Consider the following 23,047-nt stretch of genomic DNA (forward strand, 5'->3'; position numbering starts at 1 on the left):
GATGTGTAACATCCGGCGAGTATCGACGGTTAGATTATATATGAATGATTGAGATGTATCTCTCATCTCACCACCTTTTCTGCATTTTAACCAAACCAAACCACCGGGCTAAAGAGATAAAGAGATAACATGATTCAATGTTTTTCCTTTTTTTTTGAGTTAGATTAATGCTTTTTTATAAATAGATAAATAAAAACAAATCCACTTTTGCCTTTTTAACTGTACCAACCGCCGCTCTTCAACATCCATAAAAACCATTCCAAATTTGACAACAACAAAAATAAAAATAAAAATTACAAGGCAATAAAGAAAAAGTAATTGCTTTTGCTTGCTTTCGGTTTCTCTCCATTTTTCCTGAATTTCTTCCCTCTTTTTTCTATCAAACAAAAAAGAAGAAACAATCAACTCAAAAGATTAAAAATACTTGTTTATTTTTTAAAACTAATTTACATTATTTTTTTCTTTTTCTTCTACTTGTTACTAAAGCCAAGAAGCTGAACTTACTACAACAGAGCCAGTCCCCCTCATCACTCCGTGGTCTCTCACTCCCATTTCCTTTAATCTCGGCCGTTGATCTCTCCCATCCATGACCCTTATGTCCTTTAAGCCTAGGGTTTCCACCATCAATCTCACCCCAATCTCCGCCACCACCACCATCATCGCCGTCCATGTCGTCGATGGCCAAGATCACTCGCACTAGTCAACAGATCAACGGCCATATTTTGCCCCACCCTTGTCCCCACCTGGCCGAGTTCCGGGCCAAGAACGGCTCCAAGCCCTTCCGAGCATTACAGGACTGTCTCCGAGTCAAGCCGCCGAGTGGCCGAGCTTCCATCCGCCGCGATCCCAAGGAGTTACCGCGCTGCGGCGCTTGCGGCGAGTCCGCTTGTCCGAGGCTCTACGCCTGCATCGCGTGCGCCGCTGTGCACTGTCACGTGCCTTCCGGACACTCCCATGCGGCTGCTCACGCCTATTTGATGCCTCCGGGTCACGAGATCGCCGTCGACGTGGATCGAGCCGAGCTCTTCTGCTGCGCCTGCAGAGACCAAGTCTATGACCGCGACTTCGACGCTGCAGTTGTCCTGGCTCAGACCGCTGCGTCGACCCTGACCTCCTCGGACACGTCAGCGATCCAACAGTACGCGCCGGAGAATCTCCGGAAACGACGCCGTATCGATTACAAGCCGTGGATACCGGATCTGAGAGAGAAATACTTGGTGGGGAAGAATTCGAGTCCCTTGAACGGCGACGTCTCGGATTTGCCTTGGGGATTGCGCGGGCTCAACAATTTGGGAAACACGTGTTTTATGAACTCGGTTCTTCAGGCATTGCTCCATACGCCGCCGTTGCGGAACTACTTCCTCAGCGATCGGCACAACCGCTACTTTTGCCAGAAGAAGAGCAATGCCGATAATACCAGTAAGAAAACTGCCGCCAATAATAATGAAAGTGGCGGGAACAAGAGTGCTGCGCGCATGTGCTTGGCTTGCGACATGGACGCCGCATTCTCGGCCGTTTTTTCAGGGGATCGGACGCCCTATAGCCCTGCAAAGTTCTTGTACAGGTTTGTAATCTGTACAAATCTCATTTTCAGTCACAATGTGGGTACTAGTAAGCAATGTAGGGATTTCATGTTTTTTTCCCTTTTTGGATAGAATTATTACTTTTTCTCACCTTCGGTTTTGTTTTGTTATTGGCTTCTCTTTTTCGTTATTTTTACTGATTTGCTATTGTGGTAATACTGTAGTTGGTGGCAGTACGCGGCGAATCTGGCAAGTTATGAACAGCAGGATGCGCATGAGTTCTTCATTTCTATGCTTGATGGGATTCATGAAAAGGTGGATAAGGATCCGCGGAAACCTGAGAGCCAAGGTTAATTCTTTCTTAATCTGAAACTGTTCTCCTAGGCACCAGACCCGGCCTGATCTTAATAATTTTCATGCAATGTTTTATGTGCATATGCTACTTCAAATTCTTGGGAGATGCAATTAGTGGTTAATGCGATTACGAACTATGTGCGATATTCTTGCATTTCATGAGTGTTATTGTGCTCATCTCGTCTTTAGAGAGTGACATGTCTGGTTAACTATTGATTTTCTACTATGTGCAAGGACACGTAGCTTTGACTTCTGCATATACGCATATGGACCCTGTGTCTATAATTCTCCCTGGAAGCATCTCTAGTTGAATTCACGTTGCATTTTTGTTGGAGTTGATTGTTTGCTAAGAGTTTTTGAAGTTGAGCTAATGTTAAGATTTTGAGATAGGTTATTTTGAGATACATTAGAATAGTGTAATGCCTTTTTGGGGGCAAAAAGATTTTGTTGGATTATCTAGTTTTATTATTGGATCACTGCCTGTAGCTCCTCAGAGATACTGTAATCCTAAGAAATTGTTAGCTTTAATTTGGTACTTCTTAGAAATAATAATCACTCTTCATTAGCCAGCTTGGGAATTGTCTAATTGGCAACATTGTGGTAAACAAGTAGTGCAAACCCTTCAATGGATTAAGAACACTTTATGTCATACTTTTCTATTATATCAGAAAATGAGCTGATGGATCTTTACAAGATGAAGCACGACAAAAGTTGGTGCTAGGTCAATTCTGCTAGACAAGTAACTTAAGAGTTCCTAATGAGTAGTTAACTCCCCAACTTCTGTATTTTTGTCATTTCTTTTAAATTAAGATGATTCCAAATACTGTTGAAGATTAAAGGTGACCTTAACATCTAAATGCAGGGTGGGTCTAGGTATCTGGTTTGTTGCCCTAGGAGTTGACAAGTGCTCACAGATTTAGGGCTAATTTTCAACCTCTACCTGCTGGCTTGATGGCGTTATCCGCTTCACCCAGTAAGTCAACTTTCACCTAGCTTTCTTGGGTTTATCTAGGGTGTTCTCTTTTTTCGTAAGTTTCATTTAACTCAACCTTTTTGCCATGTTTAGGGTCTAATTACAAAAAGGATCCCAAACCAGAAAATCCAAATATTCTCTTAGGTTCACAGCCAGCCTAATTTTTCTCATCAATCCTCTGGGCACTCCAATTATTTACATCAGAATTCTTTCAGCCATCTTGTTGTTTTGGCTGAAATGTTGAACTTGATCTACCTGTTTATTGGCATAGGTTATTATCTGGTGTCATCCATCCTTTCTTTCGTCTTGGCAACTGTTTTGTTGCTTTTGTCTTTCGACTTGTCTCAGTCTTTTGGCATGCTAATTTCTTGCTGTGACTCAGGTAGTTTCCTAATATAGTTCTTCATTTGCAACCTTCAGGCAGTAAGAAAGGGTTCTACGAGATGGTATTATGTACCTAGGATTCCACTGCAGTACATGCATGTTGTTGAGTGTAATCTGGGACGTATATAGTATAGAGACTGACAGTTAATGTTATGTTAATGTTTGTCTGATAGAGATAGATTACTAATTAGCATGAAAATATTCAACAAAAGTGTTTCCAGACATCGGAGATTGCTTGATCTGTGTCTTCACCTGTATCTGCATACACTTATACTATGCCTATATATATATATCAAATTAAAATTAAAATGTCATTCTGATAAATCTTCATTTCTTTTGTAGTGCAGGCAATGGAGATTGTTGTGTTGCTCATAGAGTTTTTTCTGGTATCTTGCGATCTGATGTTATGTGCATGGCCTGTGGTTTTACGTCTACAACATATGACCCATGTGTGGACATCTCACTGGATTTGGAACCTAACCAAGGAGGTTCTGCAAAGACAATGTCCACGAAGTCAAGTTATTCTTGCAACGGCGAGGCAGATTGCATGAATTCCAGCCAAAACTATGGGGTATCTACCCTTATGGGATGCTTGGACCGTTTTACACGACCTGAGAGATTGGGCTCTGACCAGAAATTTTTTTGCCAGCAGTGTCAGGTGAGGCAGGAGTCTCTCAAGCAAATGTCAATAAGAAAGCTTCCCTTGGTTTCTTGCTTCCATATAAAACGATTTGAGCATTCTTCAGTGAGGAAGATGTCAAGGAAGGTTGACCGCTATTTGCAGTTCCCATTTTCGCTAGACATGGCACCTTATCTGTCATCTTCCATCTTGAGGAGTAGATTTGGAAATAGGATTTTGCCATTTGGAGGGAATGACCCAGATGCTTCAAACGAATTATGCTCAGAGTTTGAATTGTTTGCTGTGGTCACTCACACAGGCAAGCTAGATGCAGGCCATTATGTAACTTACTTGCGATTAAGTAATCAGTGGTACAAGTGCGACGATGCTTGGATCACACAAGTTAACGAGAATATTGTGAGGGCAGCACAAGGCTACATGATGTTTTATGTACAGAAAATGCTATTTTACAAGGCAAGCGAGAAACGGGGTCCTGCATGATACGCTGGTGAGAGTAGTGATGAAATTTTGCTGCTTGAGACGAAAGATGGAAAAGAAAGAAAAAAAAAAGGACAAATATTGAAATGGAATTCATGGCCAGTGCCAGTCTTGTTTGCCGAGAAAACAAATTTGAAGGAATTGCTTTTGGCGCTGGTTAAAAAGAGGTGAGTAGCTCTCTGTGTGCTTAGAGCTCACGGAGGACGCCTCCCATCCCAGTGGTTGGTAAGTGGTATTCCTGATTCTCAGATGGGGCATAGTGAGCCTGAATTTTTGGGGCAGTCTTGCATTTGGGAAATATGATCTATGATAGATATTGGACCCATTCAAGTATTTGTGAAGGTTGATTCTATATATTAGAAGGGAAGGCACCAGTCTCTTTATTTGAATCATATACAAACTAGAAAAATAAAAATATTAACAAAGAATCTTTTTATTTGGGTAAAATCTAAAACTTAAGGTGAAACAAAAACTGTGATTAGGTTTAGGGATTCCATATGTAAATGTAGCGGCTCGGATCCTGTTGCTCGTATCAATTCAATTGGCATAATATGACATGGAATTTTTGGGGCAGTCTTGCGTTTAGGCGTGCTTGGAGGTACCATATAGCTGTGGTGGTCTTTTAATTCTGTCTTACGTGGCGTTTCCATTCCATATCCATAGCAGAAAATCGTATCTAAGTATATATTTATTTAGTTCCTTTATTTTTTTTTAAAAAAAGGTATATATTTATTTATGGGTCTTATTATGTGCGGCCGTTTGAAATATTTGGGCCTCATTTTGGGCTGCCAATCAAATATTTGGGCCTCAACCCTTTTCGAAGACGGAGACGGACTGACCTCTTTGTAGTTTGGTTCTTTTACTAAAACAGAGCTAAAAAGATGAGAAAGAAGATTAAATCCAAAAGATTGTCTTTTTACTACGATTCCAAAAGTGATGAGATCATCAATCAAGTGGGCTTTCGAATTACGTGGAAACCAGGCAATGGGACACTGAAATTGGATTTTGCCGTCCAAAGCAAAAAGACACTATAATTATTCGATGGGAGCTGGGAGTTGGGAAGATAGATACCCATTTTTCCAAAGTTCCCAATTCACAACTCAGTATGGCTGGCTTTCTTCTTCCTGCTGAGGCAGCATCATCGTCATCAGTCCCCAATGAGCCCCAACAAATGCTAATTGAAGAGCCCCCACCATCACAATTCATTGTGAAAGAAAGAGCTTTTGGCCCAGTGGAGTCTTCTCCTCCATTAGTTCAGATTCCCATCGTTGATGTCAGTCTGGTCTTCAGCTCACAAGATGAACTGGAGAAGCTAAAGAACGCTCTCAGCTCATGGGGATGCTTCCAGGTAGGTAACTAAATAATGCTCTCACTCTCAGCTCAAATTCCAAGCATAGCATATCGAATACATGCTTCTTTGATCAATGAATTTTGACAGGCAATTGGACATGGGATTTCAAGCTCATTCCTAGATAAGGTGCGCGAAGCAGCAAAACACTTCTTCTCACTTCCAATGGAAGAGAAGCACAAGTGCTTTCGAGCAGTGAAGGAAGCTGAAGGATATGGGAGTGACTTGATAGTTTCCGATAAGCAAATTCTCGACTGGTCCAATCGCCTATTTCTAATGGTATTTCCGGAAAATCAAAGAAGGCTCAATCTTTGGCCAGAAATGCCAAATGATTTTGGGTAAATCTAAATTTCTTCTCTCAGTTCTTCCTTTTCATATGATCATATATATGATCTAGTTATTTACTGAGCTTTGATTCATTATTTTGTTGCAGAGAGATCTTGATTGAATATGCTACAAAGATAAGGTCTTTAATGGATCTCTGCTTTAAGGCCATGGCAAAGTCACTGCAACTGGAAGAGGACATCTTCCTGAAGCATTTTGGAGACCAAGCTGTGGTGCAAGCAAGATATAACTTCTACCCACCTTGTCCTAGATCAGATTTGGTTCTTGGCCTCAAATCTCATTCAGATAAATCAGGGGTCACTATCCTCTTGCAGGATCAACAAGTTGAAGGCCTTCAGCTTTTCGAAGATGGTACATGGTTCAGAGTTCCCATAGTACCCCAGGCTCTTATTGTCAATCTAGGTGATCAAATGGAGGTACTTATTGTAGCCTATCAAAATTTGATCTTTGTTTTTTTATAGTACAAGCGATAGTTTAAACTACAGGAGGGTGGGGGTTTTTCTCACACATACAACTGTGATGTCGTGGGGTTCTAACTTGAGACCTCTGGAGATAATGATATGCAATTCAAGGCCCTTTTCCACTAGCCTATCAAAATTTGATCTTTGTTTATTTTTCTTCTTCTTTTGCAGATAATGAGTAATGGAATATTCAAGAGCCCACTGCACAGAGTCACAACAAACACAGAAAGGATGAGGGCATCTGTGGCCATGCTTATTGAGCCAGCAGCTGAACAAGAGATTGGTCCAGTGGATGACTTGGTGGATGAGAAAAGACCAAGACTCTATCGGAATGTGAAGAATTATGGTGCTTTTAACTATCATTGTTATCAGAAAGGGTTGGTAGCTCTTGATGCAGTGAAAATGTAATTCTCCTTTATTGTTCCTCTATCCAGCACATAACATTGATGTTCACATCAAAAAATAAAAATAAACTTTATGTCTATGGATATCTGGCTGGCTGCCCGTATCTGCAAAAATGTTTGAAATGGCTTTAAGGAAATAAGGATAGAGTTTCTCTAACATACATTTCCAGTCTCTTTCTTGTTCTTCTTTTTCATCAAAAGGTAACTGTTTATTAGCTTCAGGTAAAAGAAAGATACAGAGTGAAGAACAATTAGATTTTGACTGTTTCAAGTGCAATCTCCCCTCTCTGATAGCATTCATAGTTGATACGACCATAATTCTTGACACTTTGGTATAACCTTGGCCTTGTTTCGTCGTCTATCAAGTGTTCCACAGGACCAATCTCAGTTTCAGGATCTGGTTCATTAAACAAAGCAACAGACAACCTCATCTTCTCTGTATTTGTCACCACCCTGTGCATTGGGCTCTTGTATATACCATTACTCATAATCTGCATCAATTCATTCATTTTATTTTATTTTAATGAAAAAGAAAGTAAATTAATTAGTCTGGTTGATTAAACTTGTACCTGCATCTGATCACCAAGGTTAAGAACAAGAGCATGAGGAACAATGGGGACTCTAACCCATTTACCATCTATCAAAACTTGAAGACCTTCCGCATCTCTGTCTTGCAAGAGAACTGTCATGCCAGACCTATCTGTATGAGGCTTGACACCAAGAACCAGATCGGATCTCGAGCACGGCGGATAGAAGTTGAATCTTGCTTGCAGCAGGGATTGGTCTCCAAACAGCTGCTTTGCAAAGCTATTCTCTTCCAAATCCAACGACTTTGCCATGGCCTTGAACACAACCACTTTATCTTCGTTGCATATTCATGTAACATCTCTCTACACATAGAGATTTACTTATTCATTAATCCAATGATTTAACTAACTAACTAACTAGCTAGTAAAAGCAAAATCTAATTTATTACAGATTAATGAATGCATTATATATCAAGGTTTACCCAAAATAATTTGGATTTTGTGGCCAAAGATGAAGTCTTCTTTGGTCTTGTGGGAAGACTCTGAGAGTGAGACGGTAGTACCAATCGAGAACTTGCTTCTCCGACACTATGACATCATTCCCATATCCTTCGGAGCCGCCATCGAGTGCTCGGGAGTATTTTTGCTTCTCTTCTACTGGAAGTGCAAAGAATTGTTTTGCAGCTTCACGTACCTTGTCAAGAAATGAATCTGATATCCCATGACCTATTGCCTGGAATTCATTAACGCAACATTATACACATGCAGTAGTTCCAATTCCAAACAATAGGTTCAGCTTTAAAAAGTGAACCAAAAACTAAAACAGATTCAACAATTCTTTACCTGAAAGCATCCTGCTGAGCTGAGAGCTGTTTTAAGTTTATGTAGCTCATGATTCTCTGCTTGTTCAGAATATTCAAGTGATGATAGGGAGAAGAGACTGATATCAATTATGGGAATTTGATCAGCTAATGGTCTACGCATCCAAAACTGCTTTCTTTGACAATATATTCAGGCGGGGGTTGATCACTATTGATGTGCTAAAATATGAATATGGTTTGAATGTATTGGGTTAACTTTATTCTTCTCTATAAGGAGATATATATAGGAGTTTACATGATGGTTTTACAAGGAATTAGATACAGTAAAGAATTAAGAAAGTATCTCTTATCTCCTTGATTAATTAAGAGACTCTCGTAACACTCCTCCTCAAGTTGGTGCATAGATATTTCGCATGCCCAACTTGACAAGTGAGTCACAGAACACCATACTTGAGAAGCACCAATTGTAGAGAAGGTCTTTTCGTCAATCATGAGTGAAACAAGTGACAAACTACAGTAAAGTTCGTAGCGAAAACAAAAGAGCAAACCCTAAAAAATAGGGCATATAGTAGACCACAGAAATCCTGTGAGCACGACAATAGGTAAGGCTGTGAGCACGGTAATAGATAAGGCAGAACACAGAAACCCAGCAAAGGCATGAGCAACAATACTGCACTATAACAGGCATGAGCAACAATACTGGTACCAACAACAGCAACACAAGGTACTGGCACTAGCAAGAGCAACAAAGCATGGACATAACAGGCATCATCAACAGTAATCAACACTGTCTCCAGCAAGAGTCATAACAGGCATGAGCAATAACATTGTTCCCAGCAAGAGACATAACATGTATAAGCAATGGTATTGGCACCAGCAAAGGACAAGTAGTCAACAGCAATAACAATGACAAATACTTCCATTATCGCAGGAAAAGTAAGATGTGATATGAGAATATAAGGAATTGTGATTGGAGGAATTTGATTTGAGGAATTTAATGTAGGAATTTGATGTAGGAATTAGATTTGAGAGGTATGTTTATAAGATTTGAGGGTCTGTGTTCAGGATTTTAATAAGAGGATTTGAGGACTTTAGATTTGATGGATTTGGATTTGGGAAAAATTATGAGGAAATTGATTTAGGGTTTTGGATTTGATTTGGATTTGAATATGAGAAATTTGAGATAAGGGTTTAGAGATAAAACAACTTCAACTTCTCTTCACTCACCATCTCCCCCTGAAGAGAAGGGGTCGTCAGAGTAAAGAAATATGCAGTATCTTCACGGGAATACATCAAGGTAATGGGGAGGGGAGGAGAGAACTTAAATTTCAAGAAGAAGGCAAGCACAGGTCACAAGAGAACCAGCCTCTGATACTATACTAAATATGAATATTGTTTGAATGTATTAGGTTAACTTTATTCTTTCCATAATGAGGTATATATATAAGTTTATATGAGGGTTTTATAAGGAATGGATACAGTAAAGAATTAGTAAAGTATCTCTTAATTGTACAATAATTTATTACTTATATAAAAATAGAAAAGTAAATCCCTTAATTAATCAAGAAAGTAAATCTCCTTAATTAATTAGGAGACTCACGTCAACATGATGGACATTTCTTGGACACTCATGGCAGCAATCTTGTCTCTCTGATAATAAATCCGGTGAGCTTGTGCTGCATATATAAGCTTTTTCTAAACTAGAATTTCTTCCACAACGTTGATGCATTGCATTAGGGGCCATGAAAAATGTAAATATTTAATTTATTTGGTCCCTTCTACAACGGCAGAACAACTTTACTTCCTGTTTTTTAGGTAACTTGGAGAAGAAAGACGAACAATTCCAGCAACTTGGCCTCCTCATTACATATTTTATTCACCACATTTTCCATGGGGAGGTCACGACAATATATAATTAATTATGCATTGTCACAGCAAACAACAACTAAGCAAATCCCTCATATTTATATAGCTTTATGAAATTGAAAATCAAATGTGTCATTGTCAAGCTCTAAAGTCCAAAACAAATCCTCAGATTGACAACGTTGCAGGAAACTAAAAAAATAAAAAATAAAATCATAAAAATAGGAAGAGCTTTGTAAATATGTGAACGCTCATGTATTTTATTTATAACTTTGCAGAAACTTGGAAAAAGAAAAATCAGAAAATAGGAAAAGTGAATATATATTATATACCTCCTCAAAGATAATAGTAGCATCATTACCCCAGCCCAAATCATTCATTTTTTACTCCTTGTAGGACACCCAACCCAAGTGACCTAGTCCTACAAACCATAAACATAACAATTAGCGTACGTATTCACGTCATAATCATTAATAAATTAAGTAAATGAATATTAAAGACATATAATATGAGTGGTTAAGAACAGTTACCTATATACCTGAAGTAAATTGTAACATCCCTCTCCCGATGTCGTCTATACCGGTATACGGACCAATATGGTACTGACATGAAAGTCAGCCGAACACACCAGTTGCTGCAGGCCCTCATGAGTCATGACCCACTACGACTAGCTGGGCTCAGGTGGATTGACCAGGCTCAAGTTCAAGCTGGGCTGGGCTGAGTTTCAAGTATTGCTGGACCTTTCAAACTCCTCTCCTCTTTATGTCCCAAAGTCATGGGAATTGGGACCCAATTATGTGGGTGGGTCCCGCTAAAATATTACAAAAATATCAAAATTCAATTCAAACTATAATTCTGAGCCACAAACCCAATTTGTTTCGTGGAGCAAAAATGCCCCCAATAGGCAGCAGCAGTAGTTCCTTTCCTTACTTCTCTTCTTAGACTCCACAACATTAACCACCAAATTTTCAGAACAAAATCAATTTCCACTATCCTTGTTCACTTTTTAGTTACAGTTACGGAACACACAGGTACGTACACAAAAATGGCGAAACTCACACTCAGAGCTGAGAGCTCGTGCTTATTTCCACCCACCACAAGCTCACAGTCGCAGCCCTCATCCTTCGTCTCCTCATCCCGACGACGTCGTTTGCTTTGTTTCCCTCCAAAGCATAAATTGGAATTCAGAGTTTTCTGCAGCATTAAAGAGAAAGAAAGCATCAAAGAAACTAAGAGACTGAATGGAGTCCCCGTCGATAAGGTCCAAAGGGCGGGTTCGGGTTCTGAGGGTGATTCGGGTCTGGAAAGCGGGTCTGGGGAAGTGGGTTTTGATTGGGATTGGCCTCCGTGGAAGAACATACCTCGCAGATACAAACTCATCGGCACCACTTCGCTTGCCTTCGTTATCTGTAACATGGATAAGGTAGTACTGGCTCTGCTCCTAGCTTTGTTATTATTTCTCTCGCTGACCCAAATTCAACGAACAAGTACTGGTCTTGAATTTTCAGCTTAAACATTGATGCACTTATGGTTGATAAGGATTTTTCTGCAAAGTTACAAGTGGACCCAGTTTCTGGGTTGTGGTTTACTGCAAATTTATGCATTCTGGTTTCAAACGACTTATTTTGGCGTGTAACCCTCCAATTCCTTCAATATCGTTTTCTCATACCAAAAGGAGCTCTGAGTTTTGTTCCTTTTCCAAGTAGGATTGATTAAGTTTGTTTTTTTGTTTATTTAATTTGCAGGTGAACTTGAGTATTGCTATAATTCCAATGTCGCATCAGTTGGGTTGGAGTTCGTCCGAGGCTGGATTGGTTCAATCTTCGTTCTTTTGGGGCTACGCGTTGAGTCAGTTGCCTGGGGGTTGGCTTGCCAAGATATTTGGTGGGAGGTTTGTTTATTAAAGCTTCAATAGTCGTTTTTAGCATGTTTCTTATTTATCTGTACTTACAATTTTGCAGCACGGGTCAGTCGTGCACAATTTCTCCTACTACGACTAGAACTACTATAGTTAGTCTTAATACTAACCATTTTAGAAGAATTTTAAGAAATGCATGTTCATTGATCTTTTGGCTTGGACAGACATGCCACACTCATCTAGTGTTTTTTTTTAATTTTTTATAATGCAGAAAAGTTCTTGAGATTGGAGTATTAACTTGGTCATTGGCTACAGCACTTGTCCCTCTTGTTGCTGGATTTACACCTGGTTTAGTTGTTTCTAGAATTTTGGTATGCTAACCTACTGCCAATTCTATTTATGCTTCAGCGTTTTGTTTTTGTTTTAATTTTGGAACTCTTTGTTATCTGTAATGTGTTTGATATTGTGTCAAATGTTCCTCTTATTTACTATGATCTTTTCTTTCAAGTAAAGGTAGGAATTGGAGAAGGCGTTTCCCCATCCGCTGCAACTGACCTTATTGCCAGGCATGTATGACATTCATATGTTACAATCAGGGTGCACAAAATCTTGATACACTGTATTGTATGATTTAATTGGTATATTAGTATTCTGCTTGTTCTACTATGTTTTCTTATATAGATAATTTGGCTTAAATTTTGTGCTTTCTATGGGCATTTTATTCTCGTTAGTGATGTAATTTTTCAAATAATTCTTGAATTTACTGGCAATGATGGCTAATAAGTTAATAACCAGATTTTTATTCCTTTTTTATGCTTGACTATTATAGAACTATTACTGTATTGGTTGGTTGTTGGAAGCTAGATTATAAAAACTATTAATTCCTGGTCTTATAGTAAGACTCAGTCTCGCCAGAGTTAAATGTGTGGCAGCCTTTTAACATTTGATGTTAAATACTATTGAAATGGAGTCTTTCTTTGTATTTAATAAAACTTTCCTTTCCAGTTTCTGAAGACTTTTCATGTTGTGTTTAGTTTGGTCCATCATAGATTCATTGTTGTTGTTGTTGTTGTTGTTAATTAAGCATTCTTTACTTCGATTTCAGTTTTATCTAGTGGATCCTATTTCTTTGAGTTTGGGAACCTTATGGTTTAAATAATCTTTTACCTCATGCAGGTCAATACCTTTGGAAGAACGCTCACGGGCTGTAGCATTTGTCTTTGGTGGTCTGAGTGTAGGAAGTGTTGCAGGGTATGTTGAATATAACTTTACGTAGACTGGGAGTCTTTTTTATATTGAAATAACATTAAAGCGAATGAAATCCAAAAAGTACCGGATGAGATTTTCCTAACATATTCTAGAATATTTTTTTGAAAGTAATAACTTACATTGATGTGTGATTGGAAAGTTATAGCACTGAGAACATTTTGATTTTCTTAAGTTTCATTACTTGGTTGCAAAGGCCCTATTTTTTTAATGTTTTCCAAAGATTTTTATTTTTTTCAAATATGAAAAGGGAAAATTCAAATCTGAATACAACATGAAGGATTTTTTAATTTTTGGTGTCATCCTATTGAAAGCCATTTGCAATTTTGGACTTCTTGCAGGCTTCTTCTGGCTCCTCCCCTTATCCAAAATCTTGGCTGGGAATCTGTATTTTACATATTTTCCCTTTTGGGGATTGGTTGGTAAGTAGCTGTCTAAAACTCTCAGAATTAATGCCTATTCTTTTTTATGAAGAATTAATTCCATTAACTAATAGTAGATTGTGAGAACTTAATTATTTGTACAATATCAATATGCCAAGAAATTGGATCGTTTTCTCACCAAAAAAAGAAGAGAAAAGAAAAGGAAGAAAGCAAAGATTCTTGCTTTTGCTGCCTGCTGAAAAAGAAAGAATACAATATTCCATTTTCTTTTTCGGGTTTTCTGCCAAGTATCAATCATCCTTCATAATTAATTATAAAAGAACTTACTTTGGCCAATTCAACATGGGTACCTCTTATATTTTAGTTTTATATATATAAAATATGTTACTGTGAAGCACTGAAGTCTGACTTTATGCTTATGTTCTTCCCAATATATATCTTGAAGGTATGTGGGGTTTCAGTTTCTTGAAGGACAAGCCTCATGGGTGGGTGAATCAATTCCACGTGAGCATTTTATCCCTTTCTTCATCATCCTTGTTACTTTTTTCGCATGTAAAACATGTGCAGTTGACTAGTTAATAATTACTCATCCGAACACAAAGTTGACTAGATTATAAGAACTCAATTTAGTATTAAGGGTCTGTTTCTTGTTTTGGGAACTATGAGAATCTTCATAATACTAATTATTTTACTGCTTAATGAACCTTTGATACTTAATAAAGGCACCACTATTGCTTCTGCCTCCACCACCATACCGTTTCACTCCCGTTGTACTTCTGCCACTTAATTGTCTGTTGCTCTGATGCTAGTATTATTTTGCTAGTGTGTGAGCAATCACAATTAACATGATCGCTACCATTTCCCAAGATCTATGTACCATTCTATCACTGTGTATTCCTATGTCGTGCACATATTTTTTTCCCAATGCATCCCAGTACAGTTGACTCTGACAAGACTTTGTTTCTATTCATAAAATGCATACTTCACAAGAAAGTTTGTCCTAGATGTTGATAGTGATTTGTCAGCGCTTCAAACCATGGATAGAGTGGTAACTAGTACCCTTTACCAAATATTGTTGGCAAGATCATCAATTTTCCAAACGTATGTTTGTGCCTTATTTGTCACATACTAAATCTCTTGCATAGTCATGATTCGTTACTCTCTTAAAAACCCTTGATAGGGTCCCAGTCAACAGATATGAAGAAAACATGGAGTACTAAAGAATTGGGTGACTCGTTGAAGGTATGAATCTTTTTGTGTTGTTTATGTGTGACTTGGGGCAATGCTAGTGACCCAGTTAGTCAGGCAAGGTTCTGAGTATGAAAAATTTAGTCAAATTATTGATGGGTTTAAGCACAATATTATTCAGTGTTTAGAGTGCCTGGCGCTAATGCTGTGCATGTTTAACCTTCTCACTGTTAGAAGTCAGGGTTCTGTTGTACTATCTAGATACCTTTCATGTGCTGTGTATGATCTTGACCGTTTGTGCTGAGCTTGGGTTGTTTTGCTACTAATATTTCTTGTAGCCAATGCCTGCTTGCATTAGTGGAATGCCAGATCAAGCTTGTTATTAATGAGCATATAAATGCGTCTTTGGTGAAAATCAAAATGTGTGAAGTGATGAATTTTGAATTTAACATATTTTTGTTGATAGACTTATTCAGAAAACAACAGAAATCTTTGAATTCACATCATTGCTTTATGTCTTATTCCTAATATAGCTATTACCGTATGGGACATTGGTTTCTTACTTGCTTTCATTTAATAGGATGTACCATGGAAGGAATTTTTCCGAAATCAAGCTGTATGGGCAATGATATATGCTCATTTTTGTGGAAGTTGGGGTCATTATACATGCCTAGCATGGCTTCCCACCTATTTTAGGTAATTTGTGCAGACGTTTAACTGTGTTCAAATAGTTATAGGTTTGATTTTCCTTTTTCATGAATTTAACTCTTTAATATTCTATCTATTCAAAAAAAAACTCTTTAATATTCTAGGCCTTTGCGATTATTTGGGAGTTGAAAACTATTTTGAACAACTATTTTGTAGCTGCGTCATAACTTCTTTTTTTTTTTTTTTTTCTTCCAGTGAACTGTAACTTTCATATGTACAAGGTGTACATATTTAAATTTTGTGTATTCATGTAATCGCGAAAAAGCTAAAATTTCAATTAACTTGCTATGCAGTGAAGAGCTGAACCTGAATTTGACAGAAGCTGCGTGGGTAAGTCTAAAAAGTACACCACTTTTTGATTTGTAGCAACTCAAGAAAGAATTAGTAATGCTTCCCATATTGTGTCATACATGTCGATTTCACTTATAAGAAGTGTCAGCTCAATCTATTAGCCAGTAAATTTCCATTAGTTTATTCACTTGGGTGTTTGTTTTAGCATGGTAACTTGAGAATTCTGTCCACCGTTGTAAAATAGAAAAAATAATGAAAAATGCAATTATTAGAAAGAAAAGGCAATGGGAATGACAATCATTAGTATATACCTCATAAGCATTAAGTTTCCACATAAGGTATTATCTATTTAGAAATATCATCTACCTCCCTGTGACTGAAGGCGCACCAAGATTCAGTTGTATGATAGCAAGGGCTTTATGTTTGTTTCAGGTCTCTATCCTTCCTCCATTGGCTTCAATCTTTGTGACAAGCATTGCCTCGCAATTTGCTGATAACTTGATTTCTAGTGGAGTTCAAACCACTACGGTACGATGATATTATAAACCGCTACTTTGTTGTATATGATGGTATCAGAAAAAGTCCAATTTAGTAGAAAAAATTTAGGTTTTTACTAAAGACAAAAATCCATCAACAGAGAAGTTAGTGGATGTGTTTTCTTTTGGTTGTTTATTTAATTGCTATTTTACATGTCAAATACATGATAAGCTTACTGCTTCCATTATCATTCAATGACTTGCGATTAACTGAAATTTTATTCAAGATAATGTCTGCACCGAGTTTCATTCTTAATGTTTCTGATGACCTTGTTTTCTACATGTAGGTCCGAAAAATTTGCCAAACAATTGCCTTTTTATCTCCTGCAGCTTGCATGACACTTTCCTCTCTTGATCTAGGATTGCCTCATTGGGAAGTTGTGGGGATTCTAACAGGTGGTTTAGCCCTCTCAAGTTTTGCCTTGTCAGGTACAGAACAATCCAAACTGAGGCTTGATTCTGGAGGAGGGTGATTAGAATCATTTTAATCTCCTACAGTTTAAACTCTTAATACAATCATCAAACGTGCAGGATTGTATTGTACCCATCAAGACATGTCACCCGAATATGCAAGTATACTTCTGGTATGTAAATCTACAAGCACTTAAGTTTTTATTTGCGTGCTGGAAGATGCTACGAAACATCCTATTTTCTGAAGTAGGCATGATAGATATTTTAAAAAAATATCTTTATTTTAGGATTAGTAGAGATGCGCATCTTCATTTTGGTGTGAAAAGTGGGTGGTGCAAGTTTGTATTTTTTTCATCTTAGACATGCATGGTTGCGTTCAGTGGTCCGACTCATTTTCATTTTAGTGTGAAAGGTGGGTGGTGGAAGTTTGTCTTTTTCATCGTAAAATTTACTTGTGAGTCTTGAACTAAAAGCTGTATACAATGCATCTACTTTTAGACTTGGGATATATGGGATGTCATTAAAAACCATGTGTAGGCATTTTCTTGAAAATCAAACTAAATGTACCCATATTTCTTAAAATTCAATTGTTCATATTTTCCACAGGGTATTACCAACACTGTTGGGGCCGTACCTGGGATAATAGGTGTTGCCCTCACTGGCTATCTTCTTGATTCAACTCATTCGTGGAGTGTAAGTAGCCTCTATCATTACTTGTTTACTCTTTGTTACTATCCATAGCTTACATCCTTCATTTGTTTACCTTCATGATGTTTATGTCTTAATTCACTTCCGCGTTTTGCAGATTTCATTGTTCATTCCATCGATATTTTTCTACCTGACTGGTACAGTTATTTGGTTGGTGTTTGCCAGCAGTAAGCCTCAAACCTTTTCAAAGACAGACTGACCTTTTTTTAGTTTGGTCTTCTTCTTTTTTCTTTTCTTCTCTCTTGAATGAAGCTTCCAAATTGAGGGAATCTTCATTCAATGTGTCACTAGTTTCATCTGTGGGAGGAAATTAACTTAGTATTCACCATTTGGTTCATTCTGTACGTCTAGAAGGAAAGCTATACATGTATGTAATCTTCCTTGTAATACTTTTTTTTTTTTTTTTTTTTTTTTTTGTAATCAGATATTGTACAGCCGTTTGAGGTGTCACAACTTCACATTGTATAATATGTTTCGAAAGGTCAAAAGTTTGTCATACCCATATCACCATTTGTACATTTTTTCCTAGAAGTATCCTGAACTCTCCCTCTCCAAAAGTGTACTCAGGATAGTTTTTCTGAGCAATCTTTCTAGTCTTTCTGGGCTGTCCCTTGATGGATCTGTGGCGCACTGAAGGGTAGAGAGAATTTGGCATTTTCAACCTTATTTAAAGTTTTCAAGCTTAAAGTTTCCTCACGAGTAGAAAGAATGCAGGCAAGTATTCTTTGCTGAATTCCTGAGTAGTTCTGTCCTCATTTGGAAAAAGGAAATAAAATAAAAGGTGTATGATGAAATTGAATTGTACTCTCTTCTATCTCTTATTTAAGCAATCAAGCACTATATGATACCAGTTAGAGCACATATAGCACTGCCTACCTGCAAGCAGGCAGAACAACATATGGTATGTGAGCAAATACAATTGAAGATGGACCAACCAAAATTGGTTCTGAAGAATTTACATATACAGGGTCCAAGTTAGGTATGATCCCAGATGAATTTAAGGTCAAAGCGTTTCCATTTAGCAGCATGGTTTGGCTTTGTAAATTTCCATCCTTAGCTGTTAGATGGTATTCTTCTCTTACTGTTTCACTTCTCAAACCCTGATGGAACTTCAGCTGTGCTCTATGAGACTTGTGAGATTTGTGTTTATGTCGCAAAGTCCAGGAAGTGTTGAAGGCAACTCTTGCCTCCACCGTCGTCGTGTTTTGTAGGTTGATCAGTAGTACTGTAATCCCTTTCTGCAGCACAAAATTGTGATCAGCTCAGTAAACGAAGAATGTTTGAATGTTGTCTTTCTTTATATTCAAGTTGTGGCATAAATAGACTTACGGATTGTTTTGCACAGTGTGCGTAAGCACGTATCTTTTTCGGTCCAGAAAAGCTGGTTGCCAGTACATTTCTTCCCATCAATCGGTGCCAAAGAAGAGCACTGGTATGGAGAAAGCCAGGATAAAGCAGCAGAAGTGTTAAAATACTGTCTAATATTTGAGAATTTAGCTTCTAAGGTAAGGATGATCGGTATGTATGTAGTGACCTACCTGTAGTAGTCTGGATTGGGTTCGTAGGTAGTAGTGTTGAGTAAACCATAGTTTCCACCAATCAATGTCTGTCTGCAGTACGTTTTGGTATCATAAGCTGCTGACATAGCAAGCTGATCTAAATACCTGTTTGTAACATCCAAGATATGATTCTTGTTAGAAATTGAAGGAGAGGAGAGGACCAAAGAAGATGCTAATGAGTTGTCATAGCCAAGTTACCAGAAACTAAATACAAATGAATTGCTGACAAGATGACGGCCGCTGTTGTAAGCACCTCCTGCTTCCCCAACCCATGCAGCTGCTGAAGTTGCAGAACTCTTTAGGATGTCACGGAGGTTGCTAAATGTGCTAGCAATACCGTCGAGATAGGACGGATCAAGAATCTTTTCAATAAGGTGTTGATCAACCCCTGAGAACACAGAATGAAGATTTCTTTTATCAGTATGAAGTTGCGAATTCAAAAGGAATAAGTAGACACTTTCAAAATCTGTTTGTTCAATCAATGATACCTGGCCCTAGATTATATATATGGTGGGTGACCACGTCCAAGGATGTGGTGGTTTTATCTGTATAGTCTTTGAACCACTTTGCATCAAAGAATCCTCCAGGTGATAGGATTAGTGGCTTTGGTTCAATACCCTTGTATATATCGTGTATTATCTTTTGCAGAGAAGCTGTATCAGAGACGTATTGACTCGCTCCGATTGTTGTTCCAATTCCATGTCCACACAATTCATTCCCTGAACACCATTGAAATACATTCAGTTTGTCAAGATAAGCAGGGTCAAAATTTATAACGATAATAAAATTTTCAGTGTTGTTATCTTACCAAGCTCCCAACCATGTACTGTGTAGTTCTTTTTAACACTGTAACGGATGAAAGACTCAGAATTTTTGTAGTCCCAAGCTCCAGTTGCAGTACCATTAGAATGTATTGTTCGTCCAGTGAGAGCATTTAATCCAAAGATAATCTTGGCCCTGGAGAGAGCGTACGTGTGATAATGTTAGGTGCTCTTCATTCTGAAGAAAATCTAAAAGTTAAATAAAGAAGAAAAAATAAGAGATTATATTTACCCAGATTTCTGAAAAAAGGAGTTTAATTCATCCCATCTGTTCATGAGTAAGCACCCCGGAGTAAAACCAAACATCTCTGTGGTGCTTGTTTGAAAAGGAACACAGCGTTGCTTATTGTCTGGTGTAGCATATAAGACCTTATCTTGCAAGGTACCCCCCAATCTAAGTTTCAAGGGTGAGAAAGCTGTAAAATCAGCACAAGTAAGTTTTAGGCTCTTATTTTTTATTCATGTACTGAAACAATCAGATATCAAGGAAGGAATTCTTACCCTTCACGGCATTTAATAAGATAATGCTGCTTAGATTCTGCACAATAATGATCAAATAAACATCAGAAAGCATTTTCTACAAAGAAAGTATCAATTTATTTCAATACAACAGTACTGAGAGAGAGAGAGAGAGAGAGAGAGAGAGAGAGAGAGAGAGAGAGAGAGTACAAATCTCAAAAACATAAAAAGGATTTTTGATTTCAGATTATTTGCCACTGGGAAACACACCAATTACAAATCTCAAAAACATATAAGCATATGCAAGTGGAAAAGGAAAATAGAAAGAACAAATGTACGTATGTTAGATTCTAGAGAGAAACATTAATGTATATATGTATACCAGATTGAGGAAAGAAGCACGGCCCCAGCTGCATGTCCCATAGTCACATTTCTCAGGAGGCCACCAATCCAAAGTTGCACAAATAAAATCATCATCAATTTTACCAATGGCATCTTTGCCATTAACGTGGACAGTGCCTTCAATACTTCCACCACCGAAGCCCTGTGAATTTACAGAATGAATGAAGCTGAAAGCAGAGAAACAGACCCAAAAATACAACCCCATTTGCCAGAAATGAGAACCCATTTTCCAGAATCAACCAGTTCACGCACAAAAAGGGTTAATGTGCAAGATCTCAGTCTCTCTCTCTCTCTCTCTCTCTCTCTCTCTCTCTCTCTCTCTGTGTTTGTATCTATATATAAATGGGTGAGGAACCCATGAAAAGTAAAGAGCTGAGATTACTGCAGAGTTTCTGTTTGGCCTCTGGACGCAAATGGCCAGAATGGGTGGGGGGAGGTGTTGTAAGTAATAATAATATTAACAAGTGAATGAGATCAATCAAACAACAGTTAAAAGAGAAATTTATTTGCTATAATTATGTATGTGTACAAACAAACAGAGACTACATAATAAAGAAGAAAAAAAAACACACACACACACACGTGATACTTGGACGTCAGAAATCAACTAAGCACAGGGACCATGGTCCTTTCCTCTTTGTCCATGGCCTCTGCCTATGGAGCTATTATAACATTATTATTATCATCTAATCCATTATTAATTTTTGTTTTAGATAAAGCATAAAAATAAAGCATGGACTTGCAACTGGCAAGTGGGCCGTGAGTTTGCTTTCCAAAATGGCAAGTGCAAACAAAGATTGGCTGGCCTGTCTGTCGGATAAATCAGAAAAAGATTGCCAGGTTTTACTGTTTGACAGCCACCCACTTTGTCTCTTAGTTTTGGAATCTTAACGTGCACTTCGGTCGGGATAAATATGACTTCTACCTTATAAAATGATTTTGACGAGTAGATAGCGAGACATGTTTTATCAACTGTCGTAAAAATGTAATCTGACAACATAGTATCATATACATGTCTGAATATCTGTCCCGGAAAAAAAAATATACAGTTTTTTTTTAAAATACCAAAAAAGGAAAATAAAAAAACACTGTGCACAATTTTATGAAAAGATTCACAACAATTATGCTGCCTTGCGCAATATCAGGGCGAGTTGTATTAAAATACGATTTATGATTATTTAATTTCTCACCCCTTTAACTTTAAACTTTTTTTAGCTTTTGCTCCTTATGTTTTTCAATCAAATACCCCATCTTCATGCTCTGATAGTGTTCTTGAAAGGAACCAATTACCGAATCATAGCATTGAATTACGACTAGAACACAAATATATATATATAAGACGGGTGTCTTTTAAATAAAATTATTTGAGAATTCCTCAAAAAATATATATTTTTACCTACCCATTGATGAAAATGAGATAAGGTATTTTGTTGGGTAAGCAAAACATGAAAATCCAAGATGTTACAGGCTACCAAGTACCAAAGAGTTTGTTGAGTCAATCAAATCAAAGTGTCAATATCCATGTGCATGAGATGGTCCAAAGAGTTTGTTCATTGAGTATAAAATAAGAATCTTGCTATAGTTGCTTGCTTGCTTGCTCCCACTCCTACACAACCCCTTACCTCCTTCATATTTGTTGTATTTATTTTAACATGTTAATTAATTAATTAATAAGCATATTCTTCCTTTCTTACCCTCGTTTCGTTAATGTCAATGAGATCAGGTGAGTTTCTTCACCCAAAACAGAACCACCAAACCTAATCCATTGGATTAGATAAGATTTTGTCGACCTTTTTTAACATTATTCCCTTTTTTTCTTGTTTGGAATTGAATCTTTCACCTGCTGACAACTAGTCTACATCATCCCATATTGGATTGTTTTTAGATTAAGCAATAGATCAGATCATATTATTTTGTAAACTTGATCTGATCAAGCAAACCTCTTTTATTTTCGACGAATCATTTTTTCCTTGACATAAGAGAAAAGTTTTCGTAACAGTGAGTTAGCGATGAGGACCATTATTTAAGTTATCTCAAGTCCCTATCAGGTTCACGAATGCAATAATATAATGCGCTCTCTCTCTCTCTCTCTCTCTCTCTCTCTCTCTCTCTCTCTCTCTCTCTTTTTCTTTCCTTGAACTCATTAAGGAAAGAGAATATCATGAAAAGCCTCTCTAAGGAAAGGTCCTTATCACTGCAGGCTAAAATCATTAGGCAAGACAAAATGGGGGTCCAAAAACAATATGGGGTTGTTTTAACATGTGATTAGGTTGATCATGATGAACACCACCTTCTAAGTTCTAAATGTATGATCAGTCCAAATGCTTGTCTTTCATG

At 37.7% G+C, this 23,047-nt stretch overlaps 4 protein-coding genes and 1 pseudogene across 4 annotated transcripts; 3 read left to right on the forward strand and 2 right to left on the reverse strand.

The window, feature by feature from the left end:
• Positions 1 to 455: 455 nt before the first annotated feature.
• Positions 456 to 4,745, forward strand: LOC117633784 (ubiquitin C-terminal hydrolase 22-like). The gene is made up of 3 exons (XM_034367555.1): positions 456 to 1,564; positions 1,748 to 1,872; positions 3,582 to 4,745. The coding sequence occupies exons 1-3, from the start codon at positions 669 to 671 to the stop codon at positions 4,352 to 4,354; spliced, it is 1,794 nt and encodes a 597-aa protein (XP_034223446.1). The 5' UTR covers positions 456 to 668; the 3' UTR covers positions 4,355 to 4,745.
• A 129-nt stretch (positions 4,746 to 4,874) lies between these two features.
• On the forward strand, positions 4,875 to 7,070 carry LOC117633786 (protein SRG1-like). Its single transcript, XM_034367556.1, has 4 exons — positions 4,875 to 5,699; positions 5,790 to 6,037; positions 6,133 to 6,460; positions 6,677 to 7,070. The coding sequence occupies exons 1-4, from the start codon at positions 5,457 to 5,459 to the stop codon at positions 6,911 to 6,913; spliced, it is 1,056 nt and encodes a 351-aa protein (XP_034223447.1). The 5' UTR covers positions 4,875 to 5,456; the 3' UTR covers positions 6,914 to 7,070.
• A 90-nt stretch (positions 7,071 to 7,160) lies between these two features.
• LOC117635546 lies at positions 7,161 to 9,889 on the reverse strand (annotated as a pseudogene).
• A 1,082-nt stretch (positions 9,890 to 10,971) lies between these two features.
• Positions 10,972 to 18,268, forward strand: LOC117633848 (probable anion transporter 6, chloroplastic). The gene is made up of 15 exons (XM_034367659.1): positions 10,972 to 11,543; positions 11,866 to 12,011; positions 12,250 to 12,349; positions 12,492 to 12,544; positions 13,155 to 13,229; positions 13,586 to 13,666; positions 14,073 to 14,131; positions 14,808 to 14,869; positions 15,396 to 15,511; positions 15,817 to 15,853; positions 16,247 to 16,342; positions 16,638 to 16,779; positions 16,882 to 16,934; positions 17,368 to 17,454; positions 17,567 to 18,268. The coding sequence occupies exons 1-15, from the start codon at positions 11,166 to 11,168 to the stop codon at positions 17,666 to 17,668; spliced, it is 1,587 nt and encodes a 528-aa protein (XP_034223550.1). The 5' UTR covers positions 10,972 to 11,165; the 3' UTR covers positions 17,669 to 18,268.
• Positions 18,256 to 21,312, reverse strand: LOC117633846 (heparanase-like protein 3). The gene is made up of 9 exons (XM_034367658.1): positions 20,691 to 21,312; positions 20,351 to 20,387; positions 20,082 to 20,265; positions 19,837 to 19,985; positions 19,517 to 19,747; positions 19,227 to 19,416; positions 19,008 to 19,133; positions 18,799 to 18,898; positions 18,256 to 18,707 (listed from the first exon to the last, which is right to left on the reverse strand). The coding sequence occupies exons 1-9, from the start codon at positions 20,934 to 20,936 to the stop codon at positions 18,342 to 18,344; spliced, it is 1,629 nt and encodes a 542-aa protein (XP_034223549.1). The 5' UTR covers positions 20,937 to 21,312; the 3' UTR covers positions 18,256 to 18,341.
• Positions 21,313 to 23,047: the final 1,735 nt, after the last annotated feature.

Source organism: Prunus dulcis, chromosome 7 (genome assembly GCF_902201215.1).
Source record: "Prunus dulcis chromosome 7, ALMONDv2, whole genome shotgun sequence".
Classification (NCBI taxonomy): domain Eukaryota; kingdom Viridiplantae; phylum Streptophyta; class Magnoliopsida; order Rosales; family Rosaceae; genus Prunus; species Prunus dulcis.